This window comes from Ruditapes philippinarum, unplaced genomic scaffold (assembly GCF_026571515.1).
Source record: "Ruditapes philippinarum isolate M1 unplaced genomic scaffold, ASM2657151v2 ctg2077_1_1_1_1, whole genome shotgun sequence".
NCBI lineage: Eukaryota > Metazoa > Mollusca > Bivalvia > Venerida > Veneridae > Ruditapes > Ruditapes philippinarum.
In genome coordinates, this window is record NW_026858966.1 from 12,506 (window position 1) to 29,231 (window position 16,726).

General features: G+C 32.7%; 1 protein-coding gene across 1 annotated transcript; it reads right to left on the bottom strand.

The window, feature by feature from the left end:
* Nucleotides 1-5,160: 5,160 nt before the first annotated feature.
* On the bottom strand, nucleotides 5,161-9,253 carry LOC132754805 (uncharacterized). The gene is made up of 2 exons (XM_060745516.1): nucleotides 9,130-9,253; nucleotides 5,161-7,736 (listed from the first exon to the last, which is right to left on the bottom strand). Exon 2 carries the CDS (start codon nucleotides 7,727-7,729, stop codon nucleotides 6,266-6,268), a length of 1,464 nt encoding a protein of 487 aa, XP_060601499.1. The 5' UTR covers nucleotides 7,730-7,736; nucleotides 9,130-9,253; the 3' UTR covers nucleotides 5,161-6,265.
* Nucleotides 9,254-16,726: the final 7,473 nt, after the last annotated feature.

Here is a 16,726-nt window from a genome sequence, read left to right on the forward strand (position 1 = left end):
TTTTGGTAAGAAACAAATAGTACTTAATTCAGCTAACAATCAACATAAACAAAATTATGGTTTCTACTCAAAATTTATAAAATATGCATAAAAATGTTACCCTACCCCACCCATTTTAACACGTGTTTGACCATTTTCCTACTTAGGGAGCCTAATTTAAAAAATCTTCAAATGAGTGCCTGTTTTCAAAGTTTCCCTAAATTTTTAAAAAAGTATATTGGTTGATCTTGTAAAATATTAAATACTCAAAATTTACCGTCTCGTACTTTGAAAATATCAGGTTATTTAGCCAATAAATACCTATATAAATTAAATAATAAAAAATAAACACTTTTTTCTACCCAAAATGGATGGAGAGATACATAAATAATGTTAAAAGAAAAAAAAGAAAGAAGAAAAAAGTTGACCCATCTGAGGTTTGAACCCATGGCCCTCAGTTTCAATGTAGTTAACAGTAGTTCTAGCCTATTTGAATACTCTTCAAAGCGGAGGTCAGGCATTAGAATGGTAATACCTTAAAACATTATTTTCAGCTTCACATTGTTATGGTTTATTTATGATGGGTTTTGGTGGAATAATTTGAAGACTTAATGAGACTTACATTAAGATTATTTGAATCCTGATCAATAGTTTATCAACTACAATCACTTTTAGGATCAGAGATAGAGAAAGGAATCTGGCTTATCAGTAACACTGGTGGGTCTTTAAGATCATCACTACAGAATGTAAAAACTTAAGACATGATCTAGAGATGAAAATGCATAAATGGCCAATTGGTTCAGATTGTGTTACTTGGTGGATGTGTGATCTAAAAAGTGATTGAGATTCATTAAATAGTTCAGTGCAAGCTCTGCAGATCAACATCTGTGGCCTAGTGGTTATGGTTGTTGACTTCAAACCACTTTCCTCTCACTGCTGTGGGTTCAAATCCTGAAATGGACTTTCAATTTAAATATGCCTACTGATGTACAATTTTAAACAAATGCGACTTCAAATGTCAACAGGTTGGCATTTTGTACATTCGGTTTCTACAACCATAATAATAAATATACAAATAATGTATTGTTTGCTTTTTGTATCTATGAATTCACTTATTTTAGGTGAGCATTTACTTGATATATTGAAAAAAAAACAACTTGTCAACAACTCCCAGCATCAAATTACATTTGTTTACATGTCTAGTTTGTTAGCGTAGGTTAGACCGAAATACTGTATCCGTTCTGTGTAGTTCGAGGTCCTTATCCGAAGACTGACGGAAAGGGCCGAGTAGTTGCGATTGGCTGATTGATAAGGAAGAGACTCGTGAACACTATTGAAGAGTTGAAAATGAACAATTGACACTCAAGTCTGTGATAAATCAAAACAAACAAAAAACAGTGATTTCTTTCATAAGCAGAGTACAAATTAAACACCATTGTCTCCCAACAATTCTTAATATTTATTCATTTTTATCCTACTGTATGTGTTTTATTGTAGATAGTGAAACTTATTTTAAACAAAGTTTTTTTTACAAACATATGTATTATTTATGAATTTCATTTGTAACCAATATGTATTGCAAAAAATGAAGAAAAACATTGCTATATAGCATCAATATCAGGAAGCTTTAAATCAGCTTGATCAAATTTAACAAATTGATATAATTGAGAGATATTTTTATGCTCCCCGAAGGGTGAGCATATTTTTGCCGTTTTTTCCGTCCGTCCGAGCATTCCAACATTTTGGGTTTAGGGGTTTTTTTCTTTGTTATTTTCTTTGTTTTCTTAAGGGCTACTAGCCTATAAACCCTTTGATCACGGAATGAACCTATTGTTCTCTTTTGTTCTCTTTACTGTTATATAGCCCCTAAACCCAAAATGTTTGCTCGTACAAACCCAGCGGTACATGTATGACTTGGAGAACAATGTATAGGTATGGGTATATTTTCTTTGATCCTATTCATTCCGTTTTTACTTGTGTGTCTTTTTAGACACTAAGTGACTAAAATGAATGTAAAGATCAAAGGAAAAGTCACAGAACCATTTCGTAAGTCTGCCCGTCCATCCGCCCGTCCCCTTTTCTTGTCCGGGAAATAAGTTTGAAACAGCAAGCCTTATCAATATGAAACATTGTAGGTAGAGAGATCTACGACATTGAGTATACGTGCAGTGGAAAAGAACCGTAACTCTGCCTTGCCTAATTTTGGAGCTATTGCCCCTTTTTAGCTCACCTGAGCACAAAGTGCTAAATGTATGTTTACTTGTGGAGGATTTTGGAAATTCCGTTGGCATAAAATATGTTGACCTTGCAATTTTAAGGTTATTTTTCACGTTTAATAACTCATTTATGTAAATGAAGATATACTGGTCAATATTGTTAACGGTTACTGAAAGATAAATCTATCATGCTATATGTTTGCATGTTTAAGTATGTAAATATGTATTATTTTAAAAATGCGACAGCAAAAATGTTGACCATGTCGGAGGAATACGCTACGGCGAGTTATATACCTTGTATATATTTGTAGTAAATGGGTGCTGGACAGTAATTTTTGTTCTTGATGATCATGGGTTGATTACTTTATGCTAATTTGACCACTATAGGCATGGCAAATGCGCCGAACGCCTGCAGTTTTACTCAGAATAATTATTTAATAGTACAGAAAAAAGACACTATTGATGATCTTATTTTTATTTCAAAATCTTACTTCATCACACAAGAAACAAAATATAAAAATTTCAATTTTGTTAGTATGGGTAATGAAAGAAATATATCTAGTTCAAAATCATACAAACAAAATCGCACCAACATTCATGTACTTTTACTTCGCTGATTTCTGTTTGTAAGTTAAACAGAATCAAACAAAAAACAAAAACAAACAACAACAAATAATATAAACAATACTTATAACCATAATGCTAAATAATTTGAACAGAACATCGAAACAAAATAAGACAACTTGCAAATCAAAAGAAGCACTTTCAATCCGTACTTTTACATACAAGCCAAATCCCAGACATGTTTATGGCTCCCTAACAAAAATAACTTGGCTTAAATGTCTACAATATCAAGACGATGTTTTCCGTCCAAAAATCAAGTCCCTACCTCAAAGGTCAAGGTCACACTAGCATATTGAAGTTCACTTTATCACAATTAGAGTTTATAGGTACACACATTCGTTTCCGGGCTGTAACTTTGTCATGCATCGAATTATTTTAAAATAACTAGGCATAAATGTCTACCACATCAAGACGATGTGTCGCGTTCAAGAATTACGTCTTACCTCAAAGGTCAAGGTCACACTTACATTTTGAAGTTTCGATTTATCACAATTAGAATCAAAAGGAACACACAATCGTGTCCGGGCTGTAACTTTGTCATGCATGCAAGTATTTTAAAATAACTTGGCATAAATGTCTACAATATCAAGACAATGTGCCGCGTTCAATAATCACGTCCCTACCTCAAAGGTCAAGGTCACACTACCATTTTGAAGTTAACATTTAAAAGGATTTTAAAATAACTTGGCACAAATGTCTACCACATCAAGACAATGTGTTGCGGCTAAAGCTCATGTCCGTCTGTCCGTGTGTCCCCACTTACACAACAATCATGTCCAGACTGTAACTTTGTCATTCATTGGGGGATTTTGAAATAATTTTGCACAAATGTCTATCTCATAACAACATTTTGTCGCGTCCAGTAACCATGTTATTTTTTCAAAGTACAAGGTCACACTTATATTTTGAAGGTTTATGCTATCACGTGAACCTCATATTGAATAAAAATTGTTGGACAAAAGTCAGATAGGTCAATCTATTATACAATAATTGTGTATGGAGACACATCTGATAATGTATACAGTGTATATTTCACTTTCAACATGATCGTGAGGAGAAAATGTACTCATATCAGTTTAAAAGCATGTATTGGGGGTGTCTGTGGCCCAGTGGTTTAGGTAAATGTTAACTCCAAGCCACTTGCCTCTCACAGCTTTTGGTTCGAATCACGATAGGGACTTTGGATTATTTTGTGTAAGGAAGTTATCCAGCTAGTTGTTCTGCTGAGTTCTTCCTACACCAGTAAAGCTTGAATGTCGCCATATAACCTATACATTGGTGTGATGTAAAACTGAACCTAAAATAGTAATCAGACTGTCAATCCAAAAGTTGAATGACTTACACACTGAAAAGTACACAATCATGCCAGATATGTGCGCAAAACGACAATTATTGGTACTAAGTAATGAGGGATATGAATTATAGTTCAAGTATAGTTTAGTTGTTCATATCGTCAGCATTATCCAGTTCAATGGTTTTTTATCCCCGTCATGGCCCTTTAATAATTTTCATGTTTAAAGTTTGTCTGAACTACTCCTTTTATACAACTAAAGCAATTTCAATGAAACTTTACAGGATTGATCAAGTCCTTGCATATTTTGCACGGGTTTTACTAGTTGAATGATTTTGGCCGAGTTAAGGCCTTTAAAAAAAAATGTGTTTTTTGTGTGTTGCCAGATACACAAAAGCTTGTCTGGACTACTTCGCAAAAACTACTGGTGTAATTCCATCTTAATTTTACAGGAATGATCAGTACCAAGTCTAGTTGTGCATGTCATTGATTTTTTATGGTTTGTTTGAATTTTGTCTGAGTAATGGCCCCTAAATTATTTTGATTTTTTCATAGTTTCATCAGACTACTCCTCTTATACCACTGATGCCATTTCAATGGAAATTTTACAGGATTGATTGGTAGGTCAAGTACCTGCACATATTACACAGGCTTTCTGCTTGAATGATTTTTTGGCTCAGTTATGGCCCTTGAATGAAAAGGGTGTTAATAAAGTTGTCCAGACTACTCCTCTTATACCATTTATGCAATTTCAGTGAAACTTTACAGGATTGATTGGTAGGTCAAGTACTTGTGCATTATAATACACATGTTTTTACGCATGAATGATTTTCAGCTGAGTTCTTGGCCTTGAATGAAAAATGTATTTTGCCCAATTAATGATTTTTGGGCTTCCTACTACACAGTAGTTGCAACATGTGATTGGCTATCATGAGGCGACATGTCATCACTGATGGTCCTTGTTTATCTAACATTTATATTTTGTCAACACTGTACCTACACAGCCACTTTAACCAGTATAGTATTCTTATGTTTTAACTCATTTATTTTTAACAACAAGCATTTGTTACTGACTTTTATTGATGTAATCTGTTTAAATATAAGCGTTTAACAAATAAATTAAAGTAACAGGACAAGCATTGTAGCATAAAATATAAACCATGCATTTAATGATTACAAAAGAAAACTCACCAGTTTTATCATATTGTAAGGTAAAATAGAGCATAAAATGTTTTTATTCATATAACGTAGGACAATCAATTTATCAATGTAAACAAAGTTGACATTTTTAGCTTAACTATTTTGAAGACAATTCGAGCTATTATGATTGCTGTTAAGGCATAGTTGATAGACTGGGCATAATAAGAAGGGCTTTTTATTCTGAAAGCAATATTTTGGGAGTTATTCCCCTTTTTTACTTTTGTCACAATTGCTTATTAAGTTAGAATGTTTTAAAAACTGTGAACAGTGTCAACATGTAACTAAAATGTACACTTGATTATCATGACAATTCACAGTTGTATAACCAGGGACATTATCCTGAAATCAAATTTTTTAGGAATTATGTCCCTTGGTTATTGATAGCTGTTGCCTTGAACACGAGTTAATAATGCTTGAGGTGCTCTTGTTATTCCATGTATTCCCAGCAAAACTGGTATTATAGTTTCCTTGTTTCTCACCAAACCATTTGGAAGAATACAACAAAGGATATCTTAAATCATTCTCACGAACATAAGATTTAAAACAGTAAGAAAAAGTAAAACATGTGTCTTGCTAAATTTACAGAAGAATGGATAATGCAAGTGTTTTTTACTATTTAAGAACTGCTGACATTGTTAGATGTAATTCAACTAAGTTTATGTTCAAGTCTAAGACTATGACAGGTTATAGATGTGAAGGAAGTTGTTAAATTTTTCATTCCCAGTATTGCAGCTGTAATATAGCTTCTTTGTTTCACCACACCAACATAAAGCCATTGGTCCCTTCAGATCCTGCAGCACCACCTTTCCTGTACAACAATCTCCTGATATCTCTTCTATAACATTTTTCTCCCGGTCACACACAAAGACAGTACCATCATCTGATAGTGACATTCCTCTAGGGGAACTCATTCCACTATAACTACCAATCACATCACCTTGCCAGGTTAATCTTGTTACTGTTTTTTACCCCTGTCAGATACATAGATGGAACTTCTGTTACATGTGATAAAGTGTGGCCATTTGCAAAAAAAAATTTTTTCATCAATTGTTGTCAGTATAGTGCCATTCATATCAAGGATCTGAAGTTTTGCAGGATAAATGAATGACACGAGAAGTTTACCTTGGTAACAGCTTATACCATCACATTGTCCACCAACCTTCACAGTGTGCCTCTTTATGAGTTTGTTTGATGAGATTGATATAAACTGGATTGTCTGTATTTTAGGAAGTGTGACAGCAAGTTCAGTACTGGTTACTCTGGTGATATCCCATGGTCTGTCATCTAGTTGTAGTTGATCAGACACAGATTGACTGCTTGTATCCACCATCTTAACAGCATTGTTATTGCCGTCAGTGATGATAAGAAGATCAGGAGTCAGCAGAGTCATACCTGTTATATAGCATCTTGATTCATCTTTTGATGTCTTCACACAGATTTTTCCCTCATGTGAAGATTGTCTAGACTTTATTTGTCCAGGTTGACATTCCTTATTTAAGGTTTTGTGTGTCAATGTACCCAGTGATTTCTCTGTTCTAAACAAATTTAATATTACATCATTTGATTGAAAGTTGTGCTCTTTGATATCATTTGATGAGAGTTTTAGTAGCTTTCCATCCATATTTTTGATTGTTTTCTCTGCAAGTTTTAAATCGATGAAGAGTTTGTCAGCTTGTTTTGTTGTGTTGAGTTGCTTGATTTTGTCTGATGATATATTCAAAGATTTGGTAACTTCTTCACATGTTGTTTCTACTGATTTCAGATGTTTGTTATTTTCTTGTTCTATGACTTTAACTGCATCTTCAATCTGCCTCTCAAGTTCATCTAGTCTTTGGTTGATTTCTTCCCGAAACTTTTTAATGTCAACTAATGCATCTTTGAGAGAGCTGTTTGATTTGTGTGTCATGTTCTTGATATCTAATAATATCTGTTGAAATTTGTCAGAAGTGGTTTTAACTGCATTCAAGATAACTTGATATTCTTTGCTATCTATTATATCACCAGAAATGTCTGGTATATAGTTGACTTTGCAGGAAGTAGCTTGATGTTCAAGGGTAACACAAACACTGCAGAGAAATTCTGTATGATCATTGCAGTAGAACTTGATCATTTCTTTTGGATGTTTAAGACATGGTGTGGTTAGGGCATCAGACAGGCCTGCGTGGGTGACTGTTGAGGGTTGCTGCAAAACTTTCGGCATATTTGTTGCATCCATAAGTGTATGCATTTTGGTAAACTTGTTTATCTTATGGGCTTTAAAGCATGTCTTGCAAAGGTGCTCCTTGCAGTCAGTGCAGTAACCATGGGCAGGGAGTCTAGTTCCTTCCTCGTCACAAGGCTGACAGTAAATTTGAAGATCTTCATCTGATGCCATTGATGTTGAAAATTGTTTTGATGCTTTCTTTCCTGGGACTGCCATGTTTTACCTAAAATGAGTATTGCATGATTTCAAAAATGTCCTTTAGTAAATACATAAAACTAAAGATTTATAGATGATTTGAAAAAAATGGCAGTCTTATTAATATGACATTTTTGTGGTAAAAAGTTATGTTGGCAAAATATTCAAGCAAATATACATTGTTGTGATGTTCAATGCAAATACATTTACAGCAAACAGTCCCAAAGTGTTTTGACATTTCATATTCGGATCAGAAATGTTTTCATATCGGTAAAAAGGACAAAAATTTCAAAGAAAACTGCTTTTTATCATGAATCCATGTAGATGTCTTGCCAAAATGGTTTTCATCTAATAACTTGACAAGCAACGAGCCCTTGGTACTGGAACTAATCATAGAAGCATTGGTCGCGGGTGCTTCATGAAAGCTTTTGATTTTTGGGTAAAAATCTAAAGGGTCAAGGCGACATTGACCTTTTATGCCAAAACTGTTTCCAACCAATAACTCTACAAGACATAGGCCCCAACCGTAACCCTGCCTTGCCTAATTTTGAGTTATTGCCCCTTTCAAAATATTTTACACTGTGATCTTTGTCCAGGACATCTCTTTCACTACAAGAGATATCAACAAGAAACTACTTCTCTGTGACAAAAACTGATTTGGTGAGCATATGATTCACTCAGTTCATCCGGCTCTTGTTAACTTATAACTGTACACATGACGCTTCAAAGTAATTTTAATATTTAGATATTAAGAATAAACAATGCTTTATTTTATTTTAAAGTATCCACCCATGAAGAACATATGTACAGAATAACAAATTATACAATGTTATAACATGAACAATTTTAAGCTCCTCTTTTCAAAGAAAAAAGTGGAGTTATTGTCTTGACCCTCTCATCAGCATTCACACTTTGACATTAGTTAACCTTTTTGTTAATTAAGGTCCTTTATCTCAGTAAATATAATAGCTATTCACTTCAAACCTTGGTGTAATTGTTAATTGTCATGAAAGGACACCATTAATTTTAAAAAGGGCAGATAATTCTAAAATTATTTTATAACTATTAAAAATGTATTATTTTTAAACTTGAAATTCTTGTAGACTATCAAGGGCAGGTAAGTCTGCTAATCACATTTGCAGAATAATATTCCTTTCTTCTCTATATGCTGATTTAATTGATCTATATTACAAAGCAATGAGAAAAATGCACTCTGTCCACGGACAAGTCTTGTTACAAATATAAATATAACTAAAAGGCATGTAAAATAACCCAGTCCAGAAATTTTTCAATATCATGACTTTGTGTAGATCTATCAACAAATATATGTATATTTAAATTCCCCTTTTTATTAAAAAGCATAATAAAAAAGATCCATAGTTGCCTTGTAGATAATAAAATATTTAATAAAAATATTGTACCTTCAAATCGTAATTCTCAAATTGTCTCACAGGTGTCAAATGTAAATGTTTTAATTGTTGTTGATACGTGGACTTTGATATTGGTATTTACTTCCTTGTTTTGCAACGGAAAGTTACAAGTTCAAACCGGAAAGATCAATTATTTATTTAGTATATACAGGTGCCTTCTGTGCGAGATATTGTTAAAATTAAATTTAAATGTTATGATTTGTTGTGAGTAAGATTTCTCAACTTGTATTTAAGGTATTACCACCCTAACAGGCACTATAAGGAACTGAAAAAATTATATCATAGGTCAGATATATAGACGGGTTTGATTTTCAGAAAAGACCCTCCGTTAAGAGTCTAACGGCATTTTTTAGTACAAGCAGGTAGTCAATCGTTTTTACATAATTCAGGTACGCTGAATCCATTTTTTGCTCTACCACGGCTGTACTCGAAGTCCTTGACCTTCTTAAGGTCAAATCAAAATGGCCGCCATTGTCCTTTAACCATCTACTTAAAAAAATTATTTCTGGTACATCGTATCGTATGTCTGTTAATCTACATGGAATAAAGTTTCAATTACGTTTAGGAATAACTGGCTGATAATTATACATGCTTTACACATTGACTGCTGTGTCGGCCATCTTTGATTTCAAAATGGACACCTTTTTAACAAATATAAGTAAAGTGCTTTTAAACAAATGGATCCTTCTGTAGGCATAAGTATAAAAAATTGTAAAATGATATAAGCAACATGTCATGTCGAATTGTACACACTGTGTAGGTATTCTGCACACTTTAATTTACATCATTACTTAATTCAAACTATCACAGGTCATTCCTTTTGGACAATTAATCAATATCATGTATGTATCTGAGATCCCAAATGTCTTACATAAAACCTGCAAATTTTAATTTACCATTAGATGTTTAAGTCTTTTTTTTATTTTGATAGAATAGCATTTGTGTAAACCTTTATGGTCTCTAGGTCATTTTATAATTTGAATGCCAAGAGTCAAGGTCAGTATGTAAATATTTTAAATATTGCCTGTCATCTTCACAGGTCAGCGACTATGTCTCTGGGCCCGCATGTTTTTGCAACAATATCTATTGTACGACCCGATTTAAAATAGAAAACAACAAAATCACTTAAAACGATCAAAACGGCAAAATTAAAATGTTTTAGGCTAGATTTGATTGAGCCTGTACATGGACGTTACTTAAAATTGCAAGGTACCGTCCAAGCACCCTAGCACCGGCCTACGCAAAATTCATATATCAAAGGGGGAATTGCGAAATTTGGAATTTATAGAAATATCCGCAGATTTGTTTATACGATATTTTTTATTGTTGTATTGATATAGCTACTTTATATAGGGTCGTATTTATCAATCAAACTTTAAACATGCCTAGGCATGGTTAAAAACAGATCATCTATTTATTAATTGAAATAAACTCAAATAAATGGTAAAGTCATTTTAATCTTTATTACCTTTCACTTTGAAAAAAAGTATCGCAAACATGAACCATAAATAGTCTACGAGCATGCACTGTCTTACGGTTAATGAATAATATAGAGTAAAACATTATAGGTCTACCACGGGTATTTGATGATGGTACATGCATAGAAGATTAGACAGATAATTGATACAAATTCTGCAATTAATATATTGACGATTCACTGCTGTTTACCGTTTTTTTATTAACACAAAATAATTTTATAGAGCATTTTGGGTTTTTGCTACTAAATCTTGTAACATATGCCGTCGAAGCCTATGTCTTTAAATTTTATTAACTTAACTAATAATACGAGATTTTATGCGTTTTGTCTTAATTCATTGATATTTATTCATTCATTGTCTTAGTTAATATCAACGTCTTCATTATAATTATGTCACTGCCATGGACGCTGCGCCTTATTCTATCTCATGTTTTAAAATCATTCAAGTGACTAAGATATTTTCAAATCTTCATACTTATTATGTTCTTGTATTGGCTATCTTTCAAGAAATTGATGAGTATCTTATTCCATTATGATATAACATAATTTGATGTCATTTGCCACATTATAATTATTTAATCCATATTTTTTCTACCATCACTCCATAATATTACTTTGGTATTTCTTAGTGTAATTTAAGTCACTAAAATGTGTACCAACTATTTTTGCACTATCCTGACAATTATGTAAAACAAAGATAATCAAGGGGTGCCACTTTCCTTGTTTTCCATTTTTTACATTGAAGGCATGGTTACTGTAGTCTTACAAGTTTTACAAACATTAGAAACATTAAGAAGCATTTATTTGTATCTTCCGTAAACCTTATTTTTTTTTAAAATGCATCCATGATTAAATGACAAAGATACAGACACAACCATCAATGTTCTAAATTGACCTATCTAGCTATCAACCTAATGTTTAAGCATAACAAGTAGTCCTAATGTGCCACAAATTTATGCCCAGTTATGCCAATTGATATCCATCTAATAATTGACAGAATTCATGACCGGACATGACCTTTAATGTCTGAATCTTACTTTATGCGACAATTCTTTTCTCACTCAAGACAAATTGTTTCAAAGTACCACGTATTTATTCTAAGCTCTCACTGAATAACACATATATGGACTGGACTAACCACAAATGCACTCTCATACCATGACTTTTGAAATACAAGTGTGACCTTGGAACATTTGTTCGCTACATGTCGTTTTACAAAGAGGCACTATATTTATCCCAAATGATTTTTAATTCATCCATGAATGACAAACTCGTTAACCAGACTTTTTAGACACTTTAAGGAAATATTTTGTTCGAAGTGAAATTATGATTTTGATCTTTGATTTACATCATCAGATGGGTTTACATTTGACTCATTGTCCCAATGTGCCATATATTTATGCAGAATTATTATTTCAAAAGGCATCACTGAATGAGAAAGTTATAGATCGGACACAACCACCTTGTTACGTTTATATCATGATTTATGATATAGAAGTTTAACTGTAGACATACCCTGCTTGTGCATGACACGACCTTTTCAAATTACACATTTACGCAGTTATTGTCGGTCCAGGACGGCGGCATATACCATTGTTGGCGACGCCGGTGAGCGGCGTCGTCTTATATGGAATGCTTTTTATTTTTGCCTATGGAAGGAGCTGTTATTATTAGCAGTTAATTTCATGTTGAGTTAATTAGATTTATTTTGATTCGTAAAAATCAAGTAAACAAATATGTTGTTATATTTGTATTTAATAACTTTATTTAAAAGCATGTGCATTGTGATATTATTTTCACGAAATTGCAGGCTCAGTTTAACAGCTTGTCCCTTAGTTTTATTGACAATACTAAAACCCGGATTTCGAATATCGTTGTGGTCTACATTGATTCCGTATATATTCGTTCATTCATTTATATATTTTCAAAATTTTCTTACAAGAAGAAAGTTCACCTGCAAATGAGTATAAGGATAGGTAATGGACTGTTGTTAACGATTATCCTATTGATTTTATCCATATTACGTTGATCTGTTGCACAGAATGATTGTTTTTACAAAGTGTACCAGTATCCGGATGTTGAAAGCTATCCGATTTTCTGCAGTAACTGCTGTCACATGGTCATCTATTTTTTTTTATGAATACTTTACCATTAATTTGCGTGGCTTAATAAAACTGACTGAGCCTGCAACATTTCGTAATTTTAATGTTTAGGGTGTTCTTTTGGGTTTCAGGTTTTCTCTATTTTAAGGGGAAGTAACTCATGTTTACTAAATTATTTGTTCTTTTCTGCCTACTCTATCTTTAGTATTACTTACTATTTTTTGTTTTTTATAAAATTTACCAGTTGTAAGGTCATCAAAAGCAGAGAGGCCCTGATGAGTGAATATTGATAGATATTTTTACTGGCTTTATATACCCTAGACCAGATTTTTCTAGTTTGTTCAGTTCGTACATACCTGTAGATAGGTATTCTGCTAGAGGCATCTTCTAATCACTATGTGAAATTATTATTTTCTATGTGTTTGTATATGAATTGTTACTAAAATAACCTTTGGTAAAAATGAAAGGTAGAATATTTAAGCTATACATATAGGTGCTCATTTTAAACACTTGATTACATTATATATGCAGTTAGTTATACATTGTATAGTAAAGTCTAATGGAAGGTTAAAAGAGGGACAGTATTTGTTACTGTAAGAGATATGCATTTAATGTTTAGACACTAACACAACTTAATCTGTAACACATGATATAGACTATTTGAGATTTTTTTTTACTTTTATACTATACAATATCATGTACATATAGTTTTCTTTCTACAAGATTATGAATTCCTGTTAATAGGATGTTATATTTATTTTTAATGGAACCTGAGAATTATTAATGTAATGTGCATACAAGTGTATCATAGTATATGGATATAATGTGTATTTCTGTATTTAAAGACTTACAGTTATGATGGATGAGACTTGCATTTAAATTTATAAATGATAATACATGTATTGATCAGTCTACAGGTTATAGTTGTTTATACCCAGTGTTAGCTGGCTAATAATAGTATCTATAACAGAGTTTATATATTCTACTAGATTTTGAATTCCATCCATTAGTACCAATGTTAATGTTAGGATTTCATATTTAGAAACTGGGAATTATTAATGTTATGTGCATACACGTATATCTTAGTATATTGATATGACGAGACTATAATATTTCTGAATTTAAAGAGTTACAGTTATTTCATTATTATTAAAGGGATGAGACTTTCATTTAAAGTTATAAATGATAATACATGTATTGATTGAAAATGTCCTGAAACTTGGATCAAGCAATATAATTGATAAAGTCTCAAAAAATCATATTTTGAATGGTTATTCTAATTTTTTTCTAACATGTGCATAGATTGAAAAGGACAGCTTCTGTCTTATCTATTTATAATGGAGGGACACGGTCTCAATTTCCAAGCTTAGGTCTCCTGAGTCAACCCGACAACAGACTTTTCATAGAGTAAATTGTTACTTGCCCTTGAATAAATTTGTACACTAAATTTTATAGCGGGTGATTTTTGCCACATGAAAACCAACAAGTACAAAAAAGTAACCGGGCGCCAGACAGAAAGTGGTGTGTTTGTTGCATTTTCATGTTTTCGCCCAGTGCCCTTGATGCAAAATACAAATCAGCCTTCATAAAATTTCTTATCATAGAAAAAAAGGTTAGTTTTTTATCCGTACAAAAATAGATATTGTACATGTATTAGCACAGTTATGTTCACTTTCAAATTAACCTGTTATAAATAATGGCACAACCAATAGTTTTACTGTCTAAGCCCTTTTTAGTAAAAAATATTTATACATAATATATAAATTGTTATTTTAATTTAGACTATGAGTATGTAAGGTTTTTATTTCTTATTTATTAATTAAGAATTAATTATCTGTTAATTTAAAAATCTAAATATCTGTCACAGTTTAGAACTGTTCACTATTTAGGCCAGAAAATGTGTAAGCGGCCAGATAGTTCAATCGCTTACAGCCGCGGTACATTATTCTGTGGGTCACAGGTTTGAGTTCTGGTCAAGCTGAAAGTTTTTCTCATCCAGTGACTGCATATAACCATGAGTTTAATTCACTATGCTCTGTAAACATCAGAAATTCAAGGACATAAACCAATAGAGTGGGGAAATATGTTGTGGTTTAGAACTATTTCATTATTAAAGAGAAAATGTGTAGCCGGCCGGATTGCTCAGTTGGTCTTCTGAAAGTCATGGGTTCCAGTCATGGTCAGGCAGTTTAAGTCAGGGTTTAGAAGTGGTTTTTCAACTGACACATGTTTGATTCATTTAATAGATTGTATTTTATTCGAAATGGACAAAGGCAGTATTGCATGATACTTTTAGATCTACAAAAAGCATTTGATACAGTTGATCACACTATACTGCACATGAAAAAGTTCTTTTTCTTCTTCTTCATGGAACTTCAAGCATCTGCCATATATAATGACATTCTTACATGGTTCAAGTCTTATCTCTGATAGCAGCTGGTTGATGTGGCTGGTACTCCTTCTACTACTGCTCTGAGTACCTATGGTGTCCTCCATTTTAGGTCCTCTTTTATGTCTAATATATGTCAATGACATGTCTGCAACCTAAGCAATAAGCTTTTATTATATGCACAGGCACAAGTATCAGACCTGGGAAGAAAAAATATGACCAGATTGATAAAAAAACTTGTGTTCATCTTAAAATTGTCACAAACCAAAAAAAAATGTAAATAATGACCCCCTTTAAAAATATACTTTAAGTAAATAGTATATTTTTAAAGGGGGTCATTAATACATTTTTTTTTTTTTTTTTTTGGTTTTTGACACTTTTAAGATGAACACAGTTTTTTTATCAATCTGGTCATACTTTTCCTTCCCATGTCCGATACTCGTGTCTGTGATTATATGATGATGACTCAGGTATCCTTGTATCTGGTAAAATAAATCGTAAGATTAGTTAATTGACTATAAATTGTCTTTGCATCTTGGCAAGACGGAGTCTTTTCTTTTTGGTTTAAGTTTCAACTTAAACTGGGCCTAGCCTCCAGGTCACATGAAATGGTACTGCTATAAAGTACACATCTTTTGTTAAGTATTTAGGTGCAAACCTGGATCAAATTCTTTTGGCGTCGCCCTTTGATGCTTTGCATCAATGCTTTTCTTGTATCATAGTTTGGGGACCTTTCTGTTGAAAATGTGACAGAGTTAAATCGTATACATAAACATGCACCGTGCGTTAACTGGAGAGCGGGTATTAGTTACCCGCACTCCAGAGCGAGTTACGGACAGGGTAGTCCTATAACATAAGACGTTTCCGTTCATACTACGTACACTCCAACGTCTTATCGGCTTCTTCATAAGTTCCTTTAGCAAAACGCGCAGCGATTTTGAAGCGCTATATAAACCGTCGTAATTTATTACAAAAACAATATTTTGAGTAAACAGATATACAGACAGTAAATTTAAACATTTTTGCATCAATGTGCAGCAAAAAAATAAATGACTCACCTTCGTATGTAAATAAATCCAATCCAATTTCAAATCACACAAATTTCAGCCTGTCTGCTGTCCATTTCCTCCACTTCTCGGAACAGTAACAACCGAGGGCGCCCGAATCGATATAATTATAATTCATTTTGACGAAAAAAAATTTTACAGCAGAAAGATTAGTGATCGAGGCAATCCTCAGTCACTATTAAAAAAATTAATTTTTTGGGTAATGATATAAAGTATTAGGATATTTTCTGTCACTTTTCTGTCACTTTTCTTAGTTTAAAAATATTATCACCGTTTATTATATATATAAGTAGATATGTATACACACAGATATACATACACTCAACTCCATGGTATACAGTATATAGTTGTATGAATATAATCGATTAAAGAGCAAGGACACCTCATTGTATCATCAAACTTGTTGATTTGTAAATTACATTTCCAAAAATGCTTTGAATCACCGTTCAGCCACAAAATATTGAATAAAGAATAACACTAATGTTTCTTAACTCTTTAGATGAACCTTTTAAAATGTTAACCCCGCAAGATCCTACAAACTTAATACAATAAT

What these genes read in the sequence shown, in the direction of transcription:
- LOC132754805 (XM_060745516.1), bottom strand. Translation starts at nt 7,729, where the DNA reads ATGGCAGTCCCAGGAAAGAAAGCATCAAAACAATTTTCAACATCAATG.